Source organism: Stigmatopora nigra, chromosome 12 (genome assembly GCF_051989575.1).
Source record: "Stigmatopora nigra isolate UIUO_SnigA chromosome 12, RoL_Snig_1.1, whole genome shotgun sequence".
Lineage (NCBI taxonomy): Eukaryota > Metazoa > Chordata > Actinopteri > Syngnathiformes > Syngnathidae > Stigmatopora > Stigmatopora nigra.
In genome coordinates this window covers 11,138,695-11,161,725 of record NC_135519.1, presented here as the reverse complement: position 1 = coordinate 11,161,725, position 23,031 = coordinate 11,138,695, and the positions used below count along the sequence as shown (strand labels likewise).

Here is a 23,031-nt window from a genome sequence, read left to right as displayed (position 1 = left end):
ACGTGTTTTAATTTACATTTCACCGTGCTCATTATTTTACCCTGACAGGCTGATTTATTTAACAGTTTCAAAATCATTCATTCATCACACAGAGATATAGCACTACTTTCAGATATGCTCTTTTTTAAACACAACAACAGACATTTTGATTAATCTTTTTAATTTCCCAGTGACAACCAGACATCATTATATAATAAGAATATTTATTAAGAATGAAACGGGCTAGGTCTTTTGAAGCCCATATTGGTTAGGGTTAGAGAATATGGTGCATATTCCCAAAAAAAAATCAAACCACAACTTTTACTATAATTAAAAAACGTTAGTTGTATGTTTATAGTTACCTGAAAAGGTTAAGAGAATCGGTGCCACTTACTGTTGTTATAGTTGCGGGGCGCTAAAACACATTCAATCTGATTTAAGGCAAGAGGGTGGTTGCACCATAAACGGCTTACACATGTTACACTTTGGGAAAAACTCACAAATTAAAATATACCTCCAATAATCAAAAGGGAAGTCACATTTCATTCTACAATCAGTATCTGTTTGTTACCATGTATGTAGTGATTTTCAGTGAACAAAAAAAAAAAGTAATTTGATAGTTAAAAGACTTAACACACAATTTAATACCCCGAGGCTATGATTACATCATGTTCATATGACATCTCTAACAAGGACAGAGTTGGACGATAAAATAAAAAAAATTAAAAAAGACATTGTCCATTATAATTATTATCAGGTAAAACTTGTTTGAAACAAAGTCAACTAGTTCACCATAGAGAAATGAAACAAATCACTCAGGTCAGAAAGAGAATAAGTGTAAAAAATAAATTGTGTTGGTGCCAGAAAAAAAGATGGATAAGTCCCAAAACAAAAATTACAACTACAAAAAAAGAGAAATAAGAGGTAGGTATTTATTAGATAGACCATTCAAAAAAAAAGTTCATATCTAGCCTAAGCAAAAATTTCAAATGAAAGATTAGGAGCAGTCACTTAAAATGTGCATACGGAAATTCCACACCTTTTACGCCAAGTCATAGTCGTCATATGAAAGCTGCTTCAAACTTGTGATGCTGTCTGAAATGAAAACAAAGAAATAGGCAATAATTAAAATGGGATTTACTATCAGGTCTTAATAGAGCTCTACGTAGAATGAGAGCATCTTACCAAGCACCCACTGCTCAGACAAGATTCTATTTCCCAGCGGTCTTCTGCCATTGTATTTCCCTATGCAGATTCCAGCCTGACGCACAGTTTTGCAGACCGTCCCCCCGCAAAGCTGGATCAGCTCCATCAAAATGGGAGCAGGCGGTTGGGAATTCTGGGACACAAACATAGGCGGCATGTCCTGGAACAGGTCTTGCTGGTGGTGGTGGTGGTTTCCGGAAGATAGATGCCTCTGAAGACGGCATATCTGAAAAGAGCATTAGAAATAGGAAATAATCTGCATTTTCTTAAAGAAAAATATTGCAATAAAAAAAAACCAATGATCTCTTGTTTTTTTTCTTGGTGCTTTGTCTAATAAAAAGATTTTTCTACTGTTCTTGTAAATGCTCCATCATATATTCATTTTTTTTTAAAACCATCTAGTACCATCAGTTAAGATGAGGAAAAACAAAAAAATGGGAATATATTCAAGGAAGCGGTCATGGGATTAGTGAAAGTCTTTTCACAGGCTTGTCTGGTATCCAGCAGGGGTCATTTACTTAACTGAATGGGACAATCTGAGCCAGAATGCCAGGAAACAAGCGTTAGGCTTTTAGCCCTTTGTAAATGTTCACACCAGTTTTATTTTACACCAAGTAATCAGGGATAGACCCGAGAAGTTCATGGACAGGGTCAGGTTAACATGAACCCATATTGTGTACTTGCAGGGGAGCAACTGAACACTTATTGTGCGTCCTATTGTGTGACTAAACGGCCTTAAAAGGACTCTAGCTCATAATAGGAAGACGGGGAACATAATAAAACTTTTTTTTTTGTTACAAAACACACAAACGTGTTACTTGTGCTACTGCTGGAGCAGGAAAAACATGTTTTGTGTATAACCATGGCACTTGAAATTAGGGTTGTTTGTGCTTGTGGAAAAAAAAAGGTCAGGCTATTGATTTAACAGCTGTAAGGTAAAAATAAAACACTATTTTTTTGTAGATGATTGTATCAGCATACACATTATTCAACTGCAGTTACAGAGGAAACCGGAGCACCCAAAGAAAACCCACGCAAGCCTGGGAAAAACATGCAAACTCCACGGAGGAAGGTCCAAACCTGGTATTGAACCCTTGATTTCAGAACTGTGAGACCGGCGCATTACCCACTCGTCCACCAGGACTCAACTGCTTTCTCATAAAGATAAAAATAAACCGTTTAAATAGGCAATTAGGCCCCGTAGAAATAGAAACGGGTTGTTTTCAATATATATTACCAACATATTTGACCTCATCAGGCTGTTGTGGCTGCAATGTCAATCAGCAATTTTGTTTTGGGCCGGCACAATGGATTTTTAGATAACGAGTCTGGTACTTTAGGAGCGTTCACAAGGTTTCCACATTCATGCAGGCAACGTTGCCATGCCAATTAATTTGCTCATTGACCGTGAATCGAACCAAAATTCCAATTGCATGCTTTCCACCACTGTACCATTTTTGCCAAATTGACAAAAAACATTGTATTGCATATTTCCATACTTACCATTAAAATGAAATACAATGACAATGGACATATTGAAATACTGACCAATTTAGTCTGGCAGGGTTTGTTTGAAAAGCGTACATTGCGTTCATCATATTCACTAAGCGTATACGTATGCCCATGTAAATACATTTTTACACAGAAAACTAGAGGTGAAAGCTGTCTAATTTGAGCAAAATCAAGACTTTCTAGGTAACACTAACAACATTGCAACAATTTGACAGTAATCACCCGCAACGTCATAGTTTTAGAGGAATGACGGCATGCTCTTCCCGGGCTATGATGTGCCTGAATTATTTAGCATTTCCCTTCCACAGTAAAACATTGCATCATATTACATCAGCCTGTTTCCTGCAATTTTTTTACAGATACAAACTGTTTGTGAAGCTTTTCAGATAAAAATGAGGTTGTGTTGAAGTCTGATGCAAAGAGTGAAAGAAACTAAATAGAAAACACAATACGAGTCATGTGTGAAACATTCACAAAATGAGCAACTTCCAAATCTCCTAAAGCCAAACAATATATAATGCGTGATGGCATATTTCCGCAATATGTGACAAAACGTTCTCATTAGTCTTTCCTGCATTGTCTCCAAATGTGACACAAGTGCCCACAGGCGGACAAGTTGACTCATAAAATGGCCGCATTACCAGTGCAAATGCGGTAAAGTGCGGGATTTGTTTTTCTGAGGATTCACCTGGTGAAAAGAAAACAACAGTGTGATTGCTTTTAAAAAATGCTAATGACAAGTTCTTAAAATATTATGTTTCAAAACATAACCACATTTTTAAATGATCTGGCATTGGATCTTTAGACAGCTGTGTGTGCGTGTTGCTAGTTAAATAATGTACGAACATCTATCAAATGATTTTGTCCTGTAACAAAAATTATACTGTTTACAATATTTCTTATGTCTATCAAATGTAAAAATGTGTACAAAGTGTACTTCTCTTTCAAACAAAAATGTTTTTCCAATCCAATATACTGTTTTTTTGGTGTTTTTTCAGAGGGTTGGAACAAATTAATTTGTTTTTAGTTCATTTCTATTGGAAAAATTCGACATATGAGCTCAGGCCCAGAACGCATTGAGCTTATATTTCGAGGTACCACTGTACTTTAGAACTATATTTTACAAAGTTTCTGTTATTTATGAAATAATATTTTTGAACTGATTGTCATCATTAAAATCAGACATGATCAATTTCTATTTTTTTTTAAAAGGAAAATTCTTCCGAAGTTAGATTGAAATAAAAACAGACTTTCAATCTGTCATGTAAAAACAAAACCATTAACCAAAATCGTACATCACAAAAACTGTTTTCTAAAGGACTCGCAAATATTTTTCAATGGACTGTTGGCTGCCACTGTGAATAAAACAGTGCAGGAGGTAGACAGCTGCATCCTGCATAGATGTTGAACCAGTGGAGGGAAAAAACACGTGGGCATTGTGTAGGACATAGTAGAGAATGTGTAGTTTGTGCATCTGCCTCTGTGTTGTTTGTGTGCATTGCAATAGATTCTGAACTTCACTGAGTGGACACACGGAAGGGGGAGTGGCTTTCAGTCACAGTTAACGAATCGGGGGGTGTCGAGGGCAGCTCAAACAAGTGGTTGGAGCGTAGATGAAAATCGCACACATGCAGTGTGGTACCGGTGAACTGCGGCACTGATCCTTAGATTTTTTTTTTGTGTTGTTGTTCTAACTGAATGATTCTAGAAGGATTCTCCACGGAATTGAGTTTGGATGCATTCAGAAAAGTAGCATTTTAAAGTAACATTTTTTCAGCCTTGTATAATTTGAAGAGGAAAATGTTGCACGTTGTTTTGTTCATTTTAAGTGTCTGTCTCAATGTGGGGAAGGGGTATCGGACAAATCCGGACAGCAATGTGGGCAAGAGACAGTATCAGATCCAAAATGGCCCGTGCAGCTACACTTTTCTGCTGCCCGAGCAGGAAAACTGCCAAAGTCCGAGCAGCAGCTACAATTATCCAGTTCAAAAGGACGGGCCCTCAGACAGTGACGAGTCAGCTCACAGGCTGCAACAGCTGGAGATGGTCATGGAGAACAACACACAGTGGCTACTTAAGGTAAAGTGCCGTCTGCCCATCATTTCACAAGGCCCACCACACTCTGTGCGTAGAACTAGAAGACTTTAAGAGGCTAAAGCTTTGGTACTTGAGTGGACAAAAATGAGCATTCCAAAAGCTAAAGGATGTCAGGTTCTACAATTCAATTTATTGATTACATCATTGGCAGCTTAAGGAAAATTTCAAGCGAAGTCTATTAGAAAATACACATTTCCACATGGATCCAGGACAGGAAGAATGTGTATCAGCTATTTTTGTCATCATTTACTTACAAGAAAACTGATGAGCACTTTTTTTAGCACTGCTGTATTGGATGGACAATAAAAGAAATGATAAAAATAAGAGTTTATTCTTTCAAGGCAACAATGGCCTTAAAAGGGACACTCTTAACAGGTGTCTAATTAAGGGAGAGAAACATCCCTTTGAGTTTGCGGAGTAATTTCTTGAGGCATAAAAGAGCAGGACTCTTTTTGCACTCCGTCTTGAGAGGGTTTTATAATTAAGAGAACCAGACAAGTGTCCTTCACTGTTGGAGTAGTACACAATTACATTCTTGTGTTGTAACACAAGAGACAATGCTTGTCAAAGAAGAGCTCAGCAGAAAATTCTTTTGATGCTTTTTAGGGATCTACACCTCAGTCGCTCATCAAATAGTGTCTGGGTTCCTCCAAATCTTTAGCAGTTCTACTAAAAGAAAGAACTTGATAAAGCTTTCCATGAATGAAGAAATGGAAAGGGCTTAAGTGACATGTTATTTCACATGCGAGTTTTATCGTACCTGTCAATATAAGGTCAATAATGAAGTATTTCTAAAGCTTGTCTCTGCAGATTAACAGCTAGGGGAATGTGATGTCACTTTTTTGTGATTGTGGAACAGACATTTTTTTTTTACTTGATGACTCAGAAGCCAACGGAATAAACAACTGATTAGATCCTTAGCTTTAGACACGGCACCCTTAAACAATTCAAATGGCTGCTCGTCCACTGTAGTAGACATGCCAAAACGGACGGCTTTGTCGCCAGGAAATGACAAACTGAATATGTCCTAATTGTAGCTTGGAGACATAGTTGTAACATTGTTATGCAAGCTATGTGCATATCTTCAGCTGAGGTGAGCTTCCAGCTAACACGTCATAGTGTCATGAAGGATGTAACTCCTCACTCAACACTTCCATCCTGTTTACGAGTCGTGTGACCTGATTGGCACTCAGGAACACTGTGCAGGAAATAACTTAATGATTGGTCTTGGTCTAAATCTGGAATACCGTAAGGTGCGTAAGAACTTATCGAGTTAAATTTAAAAGTGACCTTTTCTCATGTTGAGAGTTAATAAGACAATTGGGATAAGCCTTAGGTTAAAATATTTGACATGGAACCGACAGACCACGTCATGATGGCAAATAATTGAGTAATTATGACTAATCATCGTGCTTTGGACATTGATATTGTTAGACATTGGTACAGTGGTTGGTCAATGACTTTTCTAACACTACAATATGAAGGAAAATGGTCAATAACGAATTGAGATTGGTTTCTTGAGTGATGATCCCCTGCCATCGGAGCATTACTTATGTGCCTTTGAGCATAACATTACAATACACGTGTTTGTTTGATATTTCCACAAGTACTTAAAACTTAAGGAAGACAAAAGCTAAGTGTTTGTGTTCGTATACGTCTGTTTGTTTGTTTGCATGTTTGTGTTCAAAATAACAAAAAAAAGTCATTATCAAACTTGCATGACATGTTTTAACAACAAACTGAAGAAATAATTACATTTTGGGGAATGAGGTTACTTGATGATGGATTAGACTATTTAACTAAGATTTGCATCTTAGGTTATATGATTAGAAGAAAAAGTGTCATGAATCTGAGAGCATGAGGTAGAGTAACCAAATACAGCAAAGATTTAATCTGCTTTCTGAGGGTCCTTCTCTGGTTTTAAGTTCAGTTGTCCTCAAAAGGAATAACTCAACATTTGCCCTAAAACACCTTTCATTTGTGTCACAGCTACAGAATTACATCCAAGAGAGCATGAAGCAGGACATGGTACAATTCCAACAGAACGCCGTGCAAAATCACACAGCCACAATGATTGAAATTGGAACAAACCTGCTCAGTCAAACTGCAGAGCAAACAAGAAAACTGACTAATGTGGAGGCACAGGTAAGCCTACTCTGACTACTTGTGAATGTCACCGTTAAGCTTGTATGCTCGCGCAACGGAAAAATGTCAACCTTTCCATGATAGGGCAGTCAGAATGATGCACTAAAACTACTTGGAAAAAAAAAGTATGGATTTTCGTATTACACTATGTATGCTTCAGCAAATTTAATTACAGTTAACATTGATAAAAAAAGGACAATCAAAGTTTTACTCAAAATTAAATTGTCAGGATATACTTTTCAGAGGTGCGGAAAAAATATTATGGATGTTTCAGTTAATATTGTGGCTTAACATCGATGACCTTATGTGAACCAACAGTAGAGCATTTCCTGTTATTAGCACACTTGTATTCCCAAAGAAAGTCTATCAGTTTGTCACAATCAGACATCCGTCTGTTCAAAGAAATAAAGGGATCCATTGGTAGAAGCCCAAGTAGAATCCACATAAACAAGCAACATTTAGCTGAGCTCAGTTTCCCTTGAAATGGAAATTAGAGACATAGTACTCAACCAGAAAATTGAGGTCAATATGTTCGGTGCTGATACATGGATTTAGAAACTTTTCTGAACATTCATGTTTAATACATCTGCTTCATTGGAATTTCATTGCTTTCCTGACGTATTTTTCCATTTGGAAAATGTTGTTTGTTCACTTCAGGAGCGCAAAGAAAGTTTGTGTTGGAATAATTCTACAAAGATTTGGTGATATACTACGAGAAAGACGTTGTATTGAAAATTCAGTTGTACAGAAATCCCCTAAAACGTACTTCAAGGCAATAGCATTGCAGAATATGCTGTATTCTTTTGGATGAGACAATTCAAATGTCCTATTTATGGAACGACGTGGCGTCCAATAATAAATAACATGCCCATTCCCTAGTGGCTAGCACGTTGAGAGGTTTGCCTCATCACACACGGGACTAGCGTGTTTACTTTGATCTGCACATCATCATAAGCAACATCGATGCAGTGAAAATGTTTGTCTTGAAAAAGACGAGTGCCTTCACAGGTTGATGCAACCACACATTTACTACGTTTTACTATTAAAAAAATGCACAGCGAATTCAGGTTTATCCAAACTGATCATGTCTATTTTCTCTTGCACTTCTAGGTAATCAATCACACAACTCGACTGGAGCGGCAACTGCTAGAGAATTCTTTGTCAACCAATAAACTTGAAAAGCAAGTTATTGTCCAAACAAATGAAATAAACAAGCTGAATGACAAAAACAGGTGAGGATCAGGACAAAACTCATGACAATTTAAAGTGTGACTGCAAACACTTTCTGATCTATTCACATTACCACAACTCGCACGCCCTCAGCTTATTGGAAAAGAAAGTAAAGGACTTGGAGGAGCAGAGGCAGCTTGAGCAGAAATTGCTTCAAGTAGAAAAAGAGCAGCTTCAGAATCTAATACAGAGGCAGACAAGTATCATTGGTGAGCTGGAGCAAAAGTTACTCAGGGTGTCATCCAATAATAGTGTCCTGCAGCATCAGCAACAGGAGCTCCTGGAAACAGTGAACCAGCTAATTCACACCTTCTCAACTGGTACAGTCCAAGGTTTGCCTACCTTATTCACTAAGAAAAAAAAATCTTCACACAAAATTGCCTGAAAAGTCCTGTAACCACTCGCTTGTTCAAAGAATATCTACGGAATATATAACTCTCATTTTAACTCACATAGAGGTACTTAGAGTAGACACCTCACATTTAATGAATTCATACTAAATAATACATTAAAATACATTGCATTGGGTGAAACTAAACACTTTGCTAGTATGCATTACACGTACTCAGCGCCATTGATGGATGCATTGATTCTTAAGATGCCTCTTTTTAGCGACTACAATGCATTGCAAAAAAGTGTCATTTCCACACTTCTGTGATAAAAAAAATTATATATTTACAAAAATGGGAAAGATGCAGTCACTTTTGTGAGGGATTTCTATGAGATACATAGTCAGTTAAACAATCAAGATCTTGTTTTCAATATTTCAGAGACAAAAACTGCTATGATGCAAGATACTCCCTCCACATTCATGGATTGCGCGGCTGTCTTCAAGTCAGGAAACACAAAGACTGGTGTCTATACCCTCACTTTACCCAATACTACAGTAGAGGTTAAGGTGAAGTATATTCTGTTTTATGATGGAGCTGTCAAATGAAAACCCCATGTGAAACATAAAGATAAGCACTCTAATAATAAAGTGGACAAGCAAATGAAACTAATGCTATATTGCATTAGGTTTATAACTGACTCATGCCGACATTGGTTGCTCTTGGATCAAATCTCAAATGTCTGTGACTGATGTGATGAGCAAGTCAGCTATCAGCATTTTGCGCCATGAAGAACACAAATTTTAATGTATAATAATAAATTGTATGCCTGCCCATCCTTGATTAAGGCAACAGTAATGCAGTGAAAGGCAATCTTGTATACGTTTATGTGCCAACAGTATAGCTGAGCAACAACTTCTTCTGGACTAGCTGACAATTCTAAAAGTGGAACACTCACATTGACATTGGATTAACTGTTCAAATAGCAGAGAAACTAAAACATCCTGACAACCCAATGACAGCATGCATACTTTAGCTGAAACTACCATCTCCTTAGATACCTGCTACTTTTCAGCAAGCACGTGTAATAACCTTTAACTTCTTCACTTCCCGTGAAATTGACTACACAAAAATAATGTCATTGTCAAATTCCCAATGGCAGCAAATTATATTCTAATTCGGAATATTGGACTAACCATCTTTTTCAGGCATTTTGTGACATGGAGCTGGAAGCAGGTGGTTGGACAGTTATACAGAAACGCTTTGATGGCAGTGTTGACTTTCACCGTACGTGGGAAGAGTATAAAAAGGTATGGAGGAGTGAGAAGGCTATACAGTCTAGGCTATGGCACGGCAACCTCATTTATCCACTCAAAACGAGTTTGAGTCCAAAGAATGGACAAAACTGGGAGTCATGCACACATTTTGATATCTGAGACAAATACAGCCCAGATACTATATTTGGGGTAACTGTTTTATAATGGTAAGCTAAATTTCTTCATTTCAATCAAATATTGACTTTTTTTTATATCAAAACTGAGTTGCATGCAGTTTGGAAGCCACAAATAGCTGACCCATGGTCTAGACCAGGGGTAGGGAACCTATGGCTCGGGAGCCAAATGTGGTTCTTCTGATGGATGCATCTGGCTCTTCGCTAAACTGTGAGTTAAAATATGGAAATTGCTGGTGACAGAGATGAGATACTACATCGAGAGCTGCTTTTATCTTTTTTTTTTTTGCATTAGTCTCTTCTGGAATGCACACTCTCGTTGATTGGCAACTGCATAAGAATGTTGTCAAAAGTATTCAGAGATTTTTTTTTTTACTGAAAACTAGACATCCGTTTACATGTATTTTGACTTTTGAATTCAGAGAATGGCTCTCAGGAAATAATATTAGAAAATATGAATTGTTTATGTCTCTTCATCAAAAAGGTTCCTGAGCCCTGGTCTAGACTATACAATTTCTCAATGTAGTTACTCTGTTGATGTCAAGCAGAAGAAATGCCCTCATTGAAGTACATTTTGCTTAAAGGTGTGTGTGTGGGTGTGTGTGTGTGTGTGTGTGTGTGTGTGTGTGTGTGTGTGTGTCTGTGTGTGTGTGTGTCACTTTAAACAGGGTTTTGGAGATCCTTTAGGAGAATTTTGGTTGGGAAATGAATTTGTTTCTAAGCTGACTAGTGAAGGTTCCTACAGCCTCAGGATCCAATTGAGTGACTGGGAAGATAATTCTGCATTCTCCCAGTATGACCAGTTCTCACTTGATGGCGAGGGACAAAACTACAGGTGTGTTCAGTTCATGACATCAATTTCCTATCATAATTAATAAATGCAAATATAAAGTAGCATTGGGTCGGACATTGGTTATACTTTAAAGCTACCGTGACATCGCTCTTGCAACAAGGGAATAATAGAAAACAGCTTCAGAAATCAATCTCACCTTTTTGAACACTGACATAAACTACAAGTAAATATTAAGAAGAAGAAAAAAAACCTAAACAGTATGCAGAAAGTATATATAGAACATGTTTTTTTTTTAAATGGCTCAATCATATAAGTTTGTCCATTGGTTGTGTTTGAAATTATTTAGATATTTAAAGATTTCATATATAAAGAGCTCCACTGCTTGAAGTCAAAAATATATTTGTTCCCTACATTTTTGGTCATCTGTTTTGAACGAACTGTAGAAAGATTTTTTTTTTTTTAGACTTGCACGTATAAACTTATTTGTTAGTTATCAGGAGGTATGTCAGTTGTATTTTGAGGAACAAGGTTATTGACTTCCTTTTTCTACTTCCTTAATTTTTCCTTTTCCACTCTACAGGATACACCTTAAGGGCTACAGTGGAACGGCAGGCAAAATAAGCAGCATTGGTCAGCCAGGAAGTGATTTCAGTACAAAAGATGCAGACAATGACAAATGTGTTTGCAAATGCTCACAACTGACAACAGGGGGTAAGAAACCTGCTCTGATAAAAAAATATGTGGAGACAAAATACAATAATCAAAATGCAAGCTATTTTTAAAATTCTCTCCTAAATGCATCTTGGTACTTCCCTAAAAACTTGGAAGGACATTATAAGGACTCCTGTTTTTTTTCTGCTCAGGCCAAAGAGCACAATTAGACAGAGTTAATCACTGATCAACTCTTGAGGGAATTCAGTCACTACAAATGCTGACATTAAAAAGCCTGGGAACAGAGCTTTCTTTTTGTCCTTTTGTAGCCTAAAAGTCCTCCCTTCATTGCCTTGTAAGTGACTCTGCGGCCAGAATTTTTTTGTCAGCCTCTGCATTAGGGCTCTGTCAAGTGAGCATAAAAGCAAAAAAATCTCAACACTGTCTTTTTTCCCATGAGGGGTCTCTCGCAGGGGACTTTCTCAGTACATATCATTCATTCACAACACCACTGGGAGAGAGGCACAAAACATAGAAAAGTCTGACAATATCAAGTTGTCCATCAGGAAAGACCAAATCCTAAAAAAAAATTAATCCTCAAGTAAATGACAAGTTCTAAAAGCAGATCAGTCCTGTGCAAATAGCATACTTTTTTCTAAGACTCCAACAATTACTACGAATTTAATTTGGGATAAAGAAGTAATTTTTCAATGTGGCAAAATATGAAAAAAGTATGACTTATAGTCCAGAAATTACACTAATAGAACTTAAAGACAATAATGATCAAATCTAAATTAATAAAGCAGGTCACTAGTTATTTCCCCCAAACAATATTCTAAGTTGGATTTTCCCCATAAGTTTATCAAATAACAAAACAGTCTAAAGAAGTCCCCCCCCCCAAAAAAACCTGTCAAAGATAGACACTTCAATTCATTTAAACAGCGAGGACTTTCTCAGAAAGCTTATTTTTTAGTGCTATTAAGTCAAATAAGTAGCCAATACAGGGTTAAAATCAAAACCATCAATCAATGTGGCCTACAGTTGTTCTGTATTTCTGTTTTAGGTTGGTGGTTTGATGCTTGTGGACCATCCAATTTAAATGGAATGTATTACCAAGGAGGCCAAAACTCCAATCGCTTCAATGGCATAAAATGGTACTACTGGAAGGGATCGGGATATTCCCTGAGAGCTACGTCTATAATGATCAGGCCAGCAGACTTCTAAGTTAACCCATTTTAATGGGAACTGAACAAGATGGATCCCAAAGCACTTCATGACATTCCAGAAAGGACTAACTGGGAAAGTTCTATTAAGTTACCTAATCTTAAAAAAAAAAAAATGAACGGAAAACGACCAAACCAAGGTACGCCGCACATTGAGCGATGCAGACGACCACCACGTAACTGTTATGCGGTGTGGTGGTTACTGCAATTACTTTTCATGACTGAAAAACTAGTTTTAATGAATATGTTGCTTTCCAGCGATTGTTAAGCATGTGACAGGAATGAAGGGATAAGTCGCCGACTTTTTAACATTTCAGCCACTTTCGGACAGATCGCTCAATGTGCGTGCGGTAGGCCTATCAAAAGAAAATGTGGGATGTCTTAACAAAGTTAGCTTTTTGAAATTACACTGCAAGTTTACCGTGTGGTAAATTGTTTTTGTTTTTGTTGGCAGTGTTCTGCTTTTCAACCAGTTGCCAATGACACTTCGCAAAGAGAGGCCGTGGTACAACATGAACAATGAGAGAAAAACAATTGACTATTTATTATGGTTTCTCTTATAGATGTCTATGAAGCTAATTATAAATTAAACTAAGAATTTCAGTTAAAATAACATCTTGTAGCAAATGTAATTACTACACTGGTGTATATGTATTCACGGTATGTATGAAAGAATATTTGGGGAATTATTTTACTCTTCTATTCGTAGATCACCAAGAAGATTAAGTTCTCTTTATTTATACATGAAAGTTTCAATCTTTCTCGAAATAGTTTTTATAATGAATCTATACATATTCAAGGATTAGTTTGTCCATTATGTTGCCTCAAAGGTCACTTGTCATTTTTCGTATTTCAAATTTGATCGCACAACTTTAGAGGTTTGGCATAGCTGTAGTGGGTTATATATTGTAATTTAAAGGGATTTTATATTTCACAATTTTACCTTGAATTGATTTGTGAAAGCTACATATTTCTTAAACAGCATCTAAATTTGTCTTTTCGACTCAAATGGACTTCTCGCTAAGAAACTTGTTAGTTTTCTATCAAAATCTTTTTTGTTTAGAAATCAGTCCTAAATGAATTGCCAAACATCTTTTTAGGTAAAGGATGGTTTTCAAATGTAAAGTTCAGCCCTTTCTGAGGACCCCCATCATTCTTTGGGAGTATTGCGAAAAGAGGACAGATTCTTGTGCATCCAAAAATACTTTTCCTATTTAGAAAACTAAATAAAACAGACGTGTGTTTTTTTCCCTCAAAATTGGAGTCTGCCCAAGCACTAAGTGTTAGCTAAACTGCAGCCTCCCTTGAAGGAAAGTGGGGCGCGGGGGCAGGGAGCAGCATGACATACATCAAAGCAGAAGAGAGATACAAAAAAAAGGTGGGGATCATTGGTATCACCAACCCATTTGCGCTGCCACTACCACTACCATCAGATGAAAGATGCACTGATTTCCAAAACAGGGGTGAATGGGTTGCAAAACCACTTAGACTGTGTTTCTAATCAGGGAATGACCATATAGCATGAGTAAATGAGCATGCAATTTCCTCACATTTATACAGAATTCATCACATTAACAATTGAGTATTTTTTTTTGTTATGGTCAGAGCTCATATTTTAGCAAGGACAAGCATGCTATTGCAGGCAATGATGGTAAAATAACACTAAACCACACACACACACACAGCGAATATAAATGTGCATCTGTATACAACAATGTACAAGAGCACCAGCAGAAATGTGCTGACATTTGTCTACGTCAAAAGGCCGTCTCTATTCACTGTGGCAGGAGAGGAGCACAGTGACTCATGAGTTCAGGAAGAGGCAACATCCACATTTCTCACAGGATACTTCAGGAAAAACAAGTTGACTGAAAATGGATGGCTGGCAGTAAAAACGAGCAGGCGGCCAACTGGCTTCCTCCGCTTTTGCATTTATGAGCAATTACTGGGATGAATGTCAGTGAAGGAAGAAACGCAAATGCTTTGCATTGTAAACTGCATTAATAACAGCGGACGCTAGACAATGCAAAATATTTCACAAGTATTTGTCGGAGAGTAAAGAATACGCAGTAAATTTAAAGTTGATTGAAAGTTGGATTAGGGGTGCCATGATACAACACAGTTTAGATAAATATATAGGGACAGGATAGCCACAGTTGGAACAAAATTGATCATCTTCTAAAAGTGAGTTTCACTTAAATATCTGGTGTTCCAAATCAAAACAGTTGGAAACACCAAAACATGCTTTTTATTTCAATTTCTTGATGTAAAATGTCATTCACATTAAACATGTACTTGCCATTAATGAGATCAAATGCCTTTTCATAGAAAGATTGTTGCCAATACAAGTCGGTGTCTAACAACCGTATTTTCACGAGGCGCACTTAAGTCTTAAATTTTCTCAAAAATAGACAGTGCGTCTTACAATCCAGTGTGCTTTGTATACGGAAATGAAATTTAAATGTGTCATTCATTGAGGGTGCGCCTTATAATGCAGTGCGCCTTATAGTCGTGAAACTACGGTGTACATCTAGTTGTTAACTTCTAGTAGGCAAAAGCGCAAACCAAAGTAGAACTTCTACATACCTGCGCTGCCGGAAACTGCTCAGAAAGCTCATATGGTTCCTCTGGAATCCATTGTCTTTGCTCCAAACACCACAAGATCTATTCAAGAATATTGAAAATTCATTTGAAATGTATAATTGTCTCTAATCTAAATTTGATTATGTAGTGATTAGTCATGGACAAAAATATATACCCATTCGAATGAGAGGATCCAGCAGCCTCGAGCAATGCCCAACAAAATATTCAGAGTCCTCCGGTGTTCCCCAGAAACAACGTGAGTCGTGCTCTCGCAAACTTGATCAGCAATAGAAAAGCCACCCAGGGCCTTTACCACCTGAACTACCGTGTTCTGTTTCCTAGGAGAGTAGGACACATTTATTCATATTTTAATTACCTTTCGAATGCTTAATGGTCTAACGCATATATGGAGATATTAGGTGCTACTTACTCACTGGGCATGCTCGTCATGACCAGTGTTCTCACTAACTGCAACAGACAAACAAGAGAGAAATATATAATTATAATTATAATAATAATCCAGATTCATCACAAACATCGAGCTTATAAAAATGTATGAGTGAGACATTTTACACCTCATGTTCAAGAATCACATAACCGTCTGTTTGATTCTCTTACCGCCATAACCACAATGAAAATGTTTTGTGGTTATCTAACGAGACCAGATTGCGTGCATACGTACTAGTATACAACAACTTGGTCAGAATTACTTGAACGTGGTCACAAAGGCATGAAAAATGACACTCAGGGGAAAAACTGTGAACTTGTCACCCGGGGGCTGACAAATTGGGTCTTTCCGCATTATACAGCAATCAAAATCAGTTACAAACAATTCTCTGATATCTGGTCTCACAGCTGGAAGGGCTAAGAGCAACCTGTCAATCAAAGGGTAGTATCGACCCTCACCTCTTCCCTAACATCTCATTCAAACTGATAAGCTGCAAAGAATTTATCACCAACAAACCACAATTGTTACTTCACTGTACTGTGACGCGTGACCCCGTCCAACAGCAGGGTCGTTTGTAATGACTCTTTCGAACTAACGGTTTTACAAAGAGATTTCCTGCAGATCTCATGTGCGGGAAGTCACTGCGTTGCAGATAATGAGCCTACAACAAAGTGTCCCTGAGCACTATCACAGCGAGATGATCACTGTATGACAAGGTCATATCGACGTTTGGAAAATAAGGCCATTCAAGTAAATGAAAGAAAAAGAAGAAGATGATGCAGGGCCTGTGAAAAGCCACCCAATGGCTTTCTTACAGGAGTTATCATCCGTGCGTCCATTTTCTGCCCCATTACAAGATGAAATCACATTTGAAGAATATTGGAGAGGAAAATAACGTTGTGAACCCTGATAACCCTGGCTGCAATTATGGAACCAAAAGAACATTAAGTGGTTTATGGGGTTTTGTTTTGAATTCCCTAAAACAGTCACCTATACAATGTAATGATGTACATTTAAGCCCTTGATTCAGTTTTTTTTTTTGAGTGACAAATACAGTGTATGTACGAGAAAATAGGGTCATTATTCTTTTAGTCATCTGCAAAAGACAAAAATAATTCATGAAAGCAACTTAATGTTCAGGCTTAATACACATTTTAAAATTTGAATCTGAAACAACCCTTGTGGTCCTGTACCAATCTTTACAGGGCTGACAAAAAAAACTTCCTTGCTATGACTAGATTAGATTTTTAAGTTACCTTTTATCCCCTGGGTATGCAACGCAATCTTTAGCCTTTTTCATCTGTGGCATGTTGAGACTTCCATCATAAAGAAAACAAAAGCCAGGTGCATTACACAAATGAGGAAGTTATTATATATAAATATACTATTATCACAGAAGCAGAACACAGGAAGACCCCAAAGACCAGACAGACAGAAGCCCCTTGGTGAGATGCAGCCGTAATGAGGAAATAGTATACCTAAACACGGCTAGTGTGCATCCTAAATTGCCTGCATCAAGGAACACAATGGATGACATAACACTGAGCTGCAAGAAAAACTACCTCCATAACATTATGAAAAACCTGTTTAATTTCCTATTTATCTGACGTGTCAAAAAACATTGCTGTTTTAAAAATGATAGTTGCAATATTACCTTTTCTTTGCCCATTTTCTGGAAAATAGAGTGGGTGCATTTATTAGACATCTTCTGGCCTTCAGCGGGCATCTCTGTTGAATCAGCTTTTGTACTTTTACGTCCCTTGCCTAAATTGGCAATAAAGAAAAAACGGAAAACATTCAGTAAGTCCTAGTGTGATATATATGGACAAGAATCAAAACACTGGAACAGGTATAGCGAAAACGTGGCTTCTTCTCACCCTTTTTATTCTCTTAAAACACACTCATATTCATCAGGGCCCATTAAAAACTAATAATCAATTCTATTTAAAAAAGTGGAAGAACCACCATACAATCGGGTGGCTTCAAGGGCATATCAAAACAAATATTCATTCAACAAGTCCATATCATAAACATACATATCTAACTGTACTGAAAATATATAAAAAACACAGGTATAAAGTCATGTACGTGACCTAAGGATGGAGCAAACCACAAGCAGGTTCAAGTATACAATAGTTTGCTTTTATTCAAGTTATTGATACTTTCTAAGCTTTAGTTCCTCTACTACTCACTTTGAAATGGCTGAGGTAATGGACAAACAACAGGGTTCATTTCCATATAAAAGGTTGTTGTCTTCTCCATTAATATTGCTGGATGAGATGTCTTTTCATGTTCCGATTCACCGTTACTGGCGCCAACATTTGGTAACGTGCTTTGCTTTCTGTTGTCGGCGTTCAGACTTCGGGTACGATTTGAACGAACAAAAGCAGGGAGACCTTCGTCCTCTTTTTGTGGACAAATATTGGCAACACATTGCAGACCAGAACCGCAATCTTCATTCCCTGGTTTTATTTTCTTGAAGCTTTTGGCACTTTCGCTTCTCAGTTTTCTTTTCCCCGGGACGCATTTAAACTCAGAGGGGATGGCGAGAGCTGACAGGTCAAACGGAACAGACGAGAGAGGTCGGTCGGGCTTCTTGTGGTGATTGGCTGAGGCAAAGTAGTCATCAAACACATTATCCTTTCCATCAGTGGAACTCGAAGTAACAATACTTGACGAACAGGGAGAACTAAAAGAACGTTGAACAGCGGACAATCTACCTCGCGGTTGTATTTTGTCTTCCAGCATTGGAGGAGGGGAGCTCACAGCATTAGGACAATTACCGGTAGTTCTTTTTGTATCTGTCAAGGACTCTGCCCAGTTAATATTTGGCCTTCCCTTTTCAGACATGCTGTTTGGCAGTTCCAATGTTTTATCTAGTGAACTGCAGGGTTTCATTTGTAACGTCAGCTTTATTTCGCTAGGGTCCTCGCCATCGTCGTTGCTCACTTTCCCGAAAGGGATTTGTGCAGCACGACCGGATTCGTATTTCTCTGATAGAACATTTGTTAGCCTTTGCTTTTCTGGTGTCTGCCTTTCCTCCTCATTTATCGTAAAGTCAGGACATTTTAAAGGGCTAATTGACAGTTGTGTTGAAACGTCACGGCAGGGTGAGAGCCAAGGCTTGTCAAAGTCTTTGCAGAGGAGTTCGTCAAGCTTGTTATGCTCGGGAGCGTCACTTTCTTCAACATTCTTTTTCTTCGCATGGGAGGGACAAAGTTCCGAAATAGTTGCACTGGAATCCTCGTCAGTGTTTTCATCTGCTGGAAGAAGGAGGGGGGGAAAAAAGATGACAAATGTTGCACATTTTAAATTAGTCAAAGAAAGCCAAATGTGAATGGAGTTATTTTTCAACACTTTCCACTCAAACAGATTGTCTGCCACCCACCCAGTGTGAAAAGGGAAATTATAATTAGGCAAAAGGATAATTGATTCAGTCACTAGAGAATAAAGTACTTTTAACAAGCCAATAGACAAGTACTCAGTTCTTTGTTAGCTTACAAATAAAATTGAAGACAGTCGGTGAATTTCCCAGTGAGGGCTTGGCTTCCAATGAAGACGTTTGAGAGGCTGAAAAATTCAAAAAAAGCATACTGGTGATATCCTGGCACAGAATTGATCAAATGTTTTAATTTTTTTTTTTACATAAAAGACCACGCCACATGATTTACCTGTGGGGGAGATATTTTCATTTTCTTCTTTCATTTGTTTCAAACGCTCGGCCATATATTCTGACCTTTTATATGACGGGCTGTACACAACCCTACCATCTTCGTCAGTAAAGAAAGGCGAATCATCTCGGACTATGTGGAAGAGAAACATTTCTTAGATAAATGTACCAAAAGGTCCCAAAAATAGAGTGGTGCTTTCTTTTTACCGATTGATTGCTTGGGAGCTATTGCTTTCATCATTTCGTCTAACTTTTTTTTCATGCGTCTGTCATTCTTGGGCGTCCTCTCTGGAGTTTCTTTGGGCAGCATACAACGATGCTGCACCAAACAAACATCAAATCAATCCAATAGCAGTTGAACACATCGTCTGCTAGCTGTTGGTCAAACTCAGGGGTGTCAAACATGCGGACTGCGTTGTCATCTTTTAGTGCATTTGATGGCGCTAAGCGTCCAATCCATTTTGACTCCCTGCTTGAGTTAACCCTTTCAAGGCTTAAAGCACATTTTTGTGAACATTAAAACAGTCAAATGACAGGCCTAATTATCAAAAATGCACCAGTTGCCAAAATGTTCAAATTTTGTAGAATCCAAGAATAACGTTAAGGGCCTGTCATCTCTCGTATAGTATACTCAAAAGTATAAGCATACATTTTTCTATAAAAAATACTCAAAATAAATGTATGAATTCTCTCAGAAAGCTAATATTAGAATATTTGGATGGGAAATGGTCTTCACAACATCAGAAAATTAGGATTAAAAAAAAATAGAAGCTTCAGTCGTTATAAATAAATGCAATTTTTTCCTAGCATAAATCCTCCCAGCATCGAGCAGATAAAGGGTTAATTTATTTGTCAAAAAAAAAAGGCCCGGCTAGATGAGATGTAATTGCCATTAATATGGCTTGCTACCCAAAATGAGTTGGACACCCCTGGTTTGACCGCTACGGATATAAAGGTAAATAAAAATGACTAACATTTAAAAGATTTTTTTGTGTGATTTGACTTACTCTCCTGTTTAAAAATGGATTGCTTTCATCGTTTAAGGCAGGATACAACTCTTCATCCACCAACACACCATCCTCGTGACATCTGAACATTACAGCAACATTAACTCATACAATAATGAAAATATCACAATTCACATCCCTTAGTACGTACCTCCCAACCCACAGCACAGAAACAAGCTTCACCTTACTGGTTTTAGCTTTTCTCCACGTGGCGGGATGACCGTTATGAAAAATAACGTGTGTGACTTGCTTATTAAATCTTTGTGAAACCTGCAATCAATAAAATTGTGTTGATTACTTGTGAGGACACTTACTGGCTGTGCATCATAAAACATAATTGTATGAATGCTGAGGAACAAAACATTACAGTCATGCAACCACAGCTCACCCAAAATCATAGGTTATACACAAACTGGAAAATGCAATTTTGCATGCAGATTCCTTGCCATAATGGTCGGTATAAAACTGCTGGTCACTACCTATTGAATTTGGGACATTTTCCGAATAAAGCTTGAAGATACTGGGTCGCTTTCTCTTCCTTGTGGGTTTTTTTTGTTGATTTTAGTTTTTTTTGGGTCATTTCTTGATGATTTTAGGGAATTTTGAAATGTGTAGGAATACATTAAGATTCTGCAGAAGTGATGTTAAAACAGATCACAACTTTTAAGGAGGCATTTATTTGATTTGACAAAGTTCCACTAAAGTTTGTTATATCCAAATTATTATTTGTGCATTTTTTTCTACCGCTTAATAATGCAGTAAAAACAATTGTGGCTGATTTGAAACATTCAAGCTTTTTGTTAGAGCAAATCAATTAGGAAATATTGGCATTTTTCTGCAAACCCAGAGACGGAAGGTCAAGGATGGCTGATGGTTAATGACAAATGGACTCATGGCAAAGATCTGACATAATAATTATGCTGCAATACAAAACATTAACGAGAAAAGTAGGGTTTTTTTTTGCAATTTGGCTTTTTGAAAAATTCCTAGTGCCATGCGAATAACAGATTACCTGAGCACCCATTTGTAGTAGCTGCTGTATAAAAGGTTTCGAACAATTGGCCCTCTTGTCAGATGACCACACATCCACATAGGCTCTGACGTCTAGAAAAGACATTTATTGAGGACACAAACATGAGGCATGAGCTTCCACACTGTGCATTTCTTATTCAGTGCAGAGCCGATGATGCATTACCTTGAAGAACTGTGCTACTACTATTGCTTTCGGTCATACTGCCACCTCCAAATTCTCCTCTATTGCCCTTGAAAAAAACAATGACAAAGTATGTTTCTTTATAAACGTTTACTTTAGCTTGAGTAACAAATTATGAGTTGTGAAAGTTGTTTTCAAATCTTCTGTATCATTTTGATGAAACCAAACTTAAATAATGCATTGAACCAAAAATGAACTCAAATGAAATGTTTTGATTGTGCATTGTTTTTTTTTTCTTGCAATCTTGTTTCACATGTACTGTTCAACATTTTATAATACACATGCACTAGTGAGGATAATCTGGTTCAGAAAATGAAATGAAAAAAAAGTGTAAATTACAAAATACAGCAGCATTATCTCTATAACTATGCACAATGAGAACACGTTAATGCCCCTGTCCTGGAGCATTACATCAATGCACAGGTGATCTGTGTGCACATTAAGATCAAAATATCAAATTTACGTTTCATTTCGATTTCATAAATGATATGGGTGCAGTTGAGAGCATGGTCGAGGAAAATAAAAATAAATTGCCATAATACAAGAATAATACTCAAAAGTAAAACTACAGCATTAACTCCTGGTAAACACTTGAAAACATTAAAATTCCATGTACTATGTACCTGTATGTACCACGTAATCACATCAATGATTTTTGTCCATTTTTTCGAAAGGGTAACCTTCAACGTACTGGTCTAAAATGACGACATCCCTGATGTAAACAAAGAGGGGAAACAATCATTCAACATGCTTAGAGTTAAACGTTAACCATCATCATTTAACATTTTAATCCCTATTTTTTGTCTAGCGTTATTAGTTTGCTCGCTTGGCCTGATCGAACTTTCACTGGAGTTAACTTTGGAGCTAACGAATAATAATAAATAGCTTAACCCACCATATGGATGTGGAGTATAGTACTTACTTTGAATGGTAGTATAAAGTTATAGTACTTCAGATCTCCCCCGTTTCTCAAAACGTGCAATGGTTCGCGCCTGTTGTTTGTTGCGCTAAGCATTGTGGGATACGGTCACGTAATTGGCGCACGTGTTGTGACGTCACATGTTTAAAAAAAATCATAGTAATCGAGAAACAAAATACCTATACGCCACAGATGTGATAATTATTTGTTATTTGGCGTGCAGATTTGCCACGTTACAAAATAAACGTTTCCAAAATAAAATTTTATTTTTTTATTTGCTCTGTTAAAAAAACAACAATAAAAAATCACCACACAACAGTTTTTGGGGGTGCTGGAGCCAATCCCAGTTTACTTCAGGCACCAGGCGGGAGACAACACGCTGATTTGGTGGCCAGCCAATCGCAGGGCACAGGGAGTCTCAGGCAACCATTCAAGATCGCACTCATACCTAGAGGCAATTTAGAGTGTTCAACCGGCCTACCTTGCATGCTTTTGGAATGTTGGAGTAAACCAGAGTACCCGCAGATGACCCATGAAAACCCGGATTAGGACCACCATGGGATTAAACCCTCAACC

At 37.5% G+C, this 23,031-nt stretch overlaps 2 protein-coding genes across 5 annotated transcripts; one reads left to right on the top strand and one right to left on the bottom strand.

The window, feature by feature from the left end:
- Positions 1 to 582: 582 nt before the first annotated feature.
- Positions 583 to 22,590, bottom strand: mcph1 (microcephalin 1). Of its 4 annotated transcripts, XM_077729067.1 has the most exons (16): positions 22,459 to 22,560; positions 22,160 to 22,248; positions 21,519 to 21,585; positions 21,336 to 21,427; positions 20,475 to 20,593; positions 20,324 to 20,405; positions 19,524 to 19,635; positions 19,318 to 19,449; positions 19,148 to 19,216; positions 17,839 to 18,909; positions 17,301 to 17,410; positions 15,629 to 15,666; positions 15,374 to 15,536; positions 15,202 to 15,279; positions 1,165 to 1,411; positions 583 to 1,074 (listed from the first exon to the last, which is right to left on the bottom strand). In XM_077729067.1, the coding sequence occupies exons 3-16, from the start codon at positions 21,553 to 21,555 to the stop codon at positions 1,022 to 1,024; spliced, it is 2,403 nt and encodes an 800-aa protein (XP_077585193.1). In that variant the 5' UTR covers positions 21,556 to 21,585; positions 22,160 to 22,248; positions 22,459 to 22,560; the 3' UTR covers positions 583 to 1,021. The 4 variants fall into 4 exon arrangements, with proteins under 4 accessions (XP_077585193.1, XP_077585191.1, XP_077585192.1 ...); XM_077729065.1 differs by lacking the exon at positions 22,160 to 22,248 and having other exon boundaries at positions 22,459 to 22,590; XM_077729066.1 differs by lacking the exon at positions 22,160 to 22,248 and having other exon boundaries at positions 17,839 to 18,906; positions 22,459 to 22,590.
- Positions 4,246 to 14,957, top strand: angpt2a (angiopoietin 2a). Its single transcript, XM_077729070.1, has 9 exons — positions 4,246 to 4,776; positions 6,784 to 6,939; positions 8,050 to 8,171; positions 8,263 to 8,501; positions 8,940 to 9,067; positions 9,707 to 9,808; positions 10,617 to 10,783; positions 11,322 to 11,452; positions 12,456 to 14,957. Exons 1-9 carry the CDS (start codon positions 4,498 to 4,500, stop codon positions 12,614 to 12,616), a joined length of 1,485 nt encoding a protein of 494 aa, XP_077585196.1. The 5' UTR covers positions 4,246 to 4,497; the 3' UTR covers positions 12,617 to 14,957.
- Positions 22,591 to 23,031: the final 441 nt, after the last annotated feature.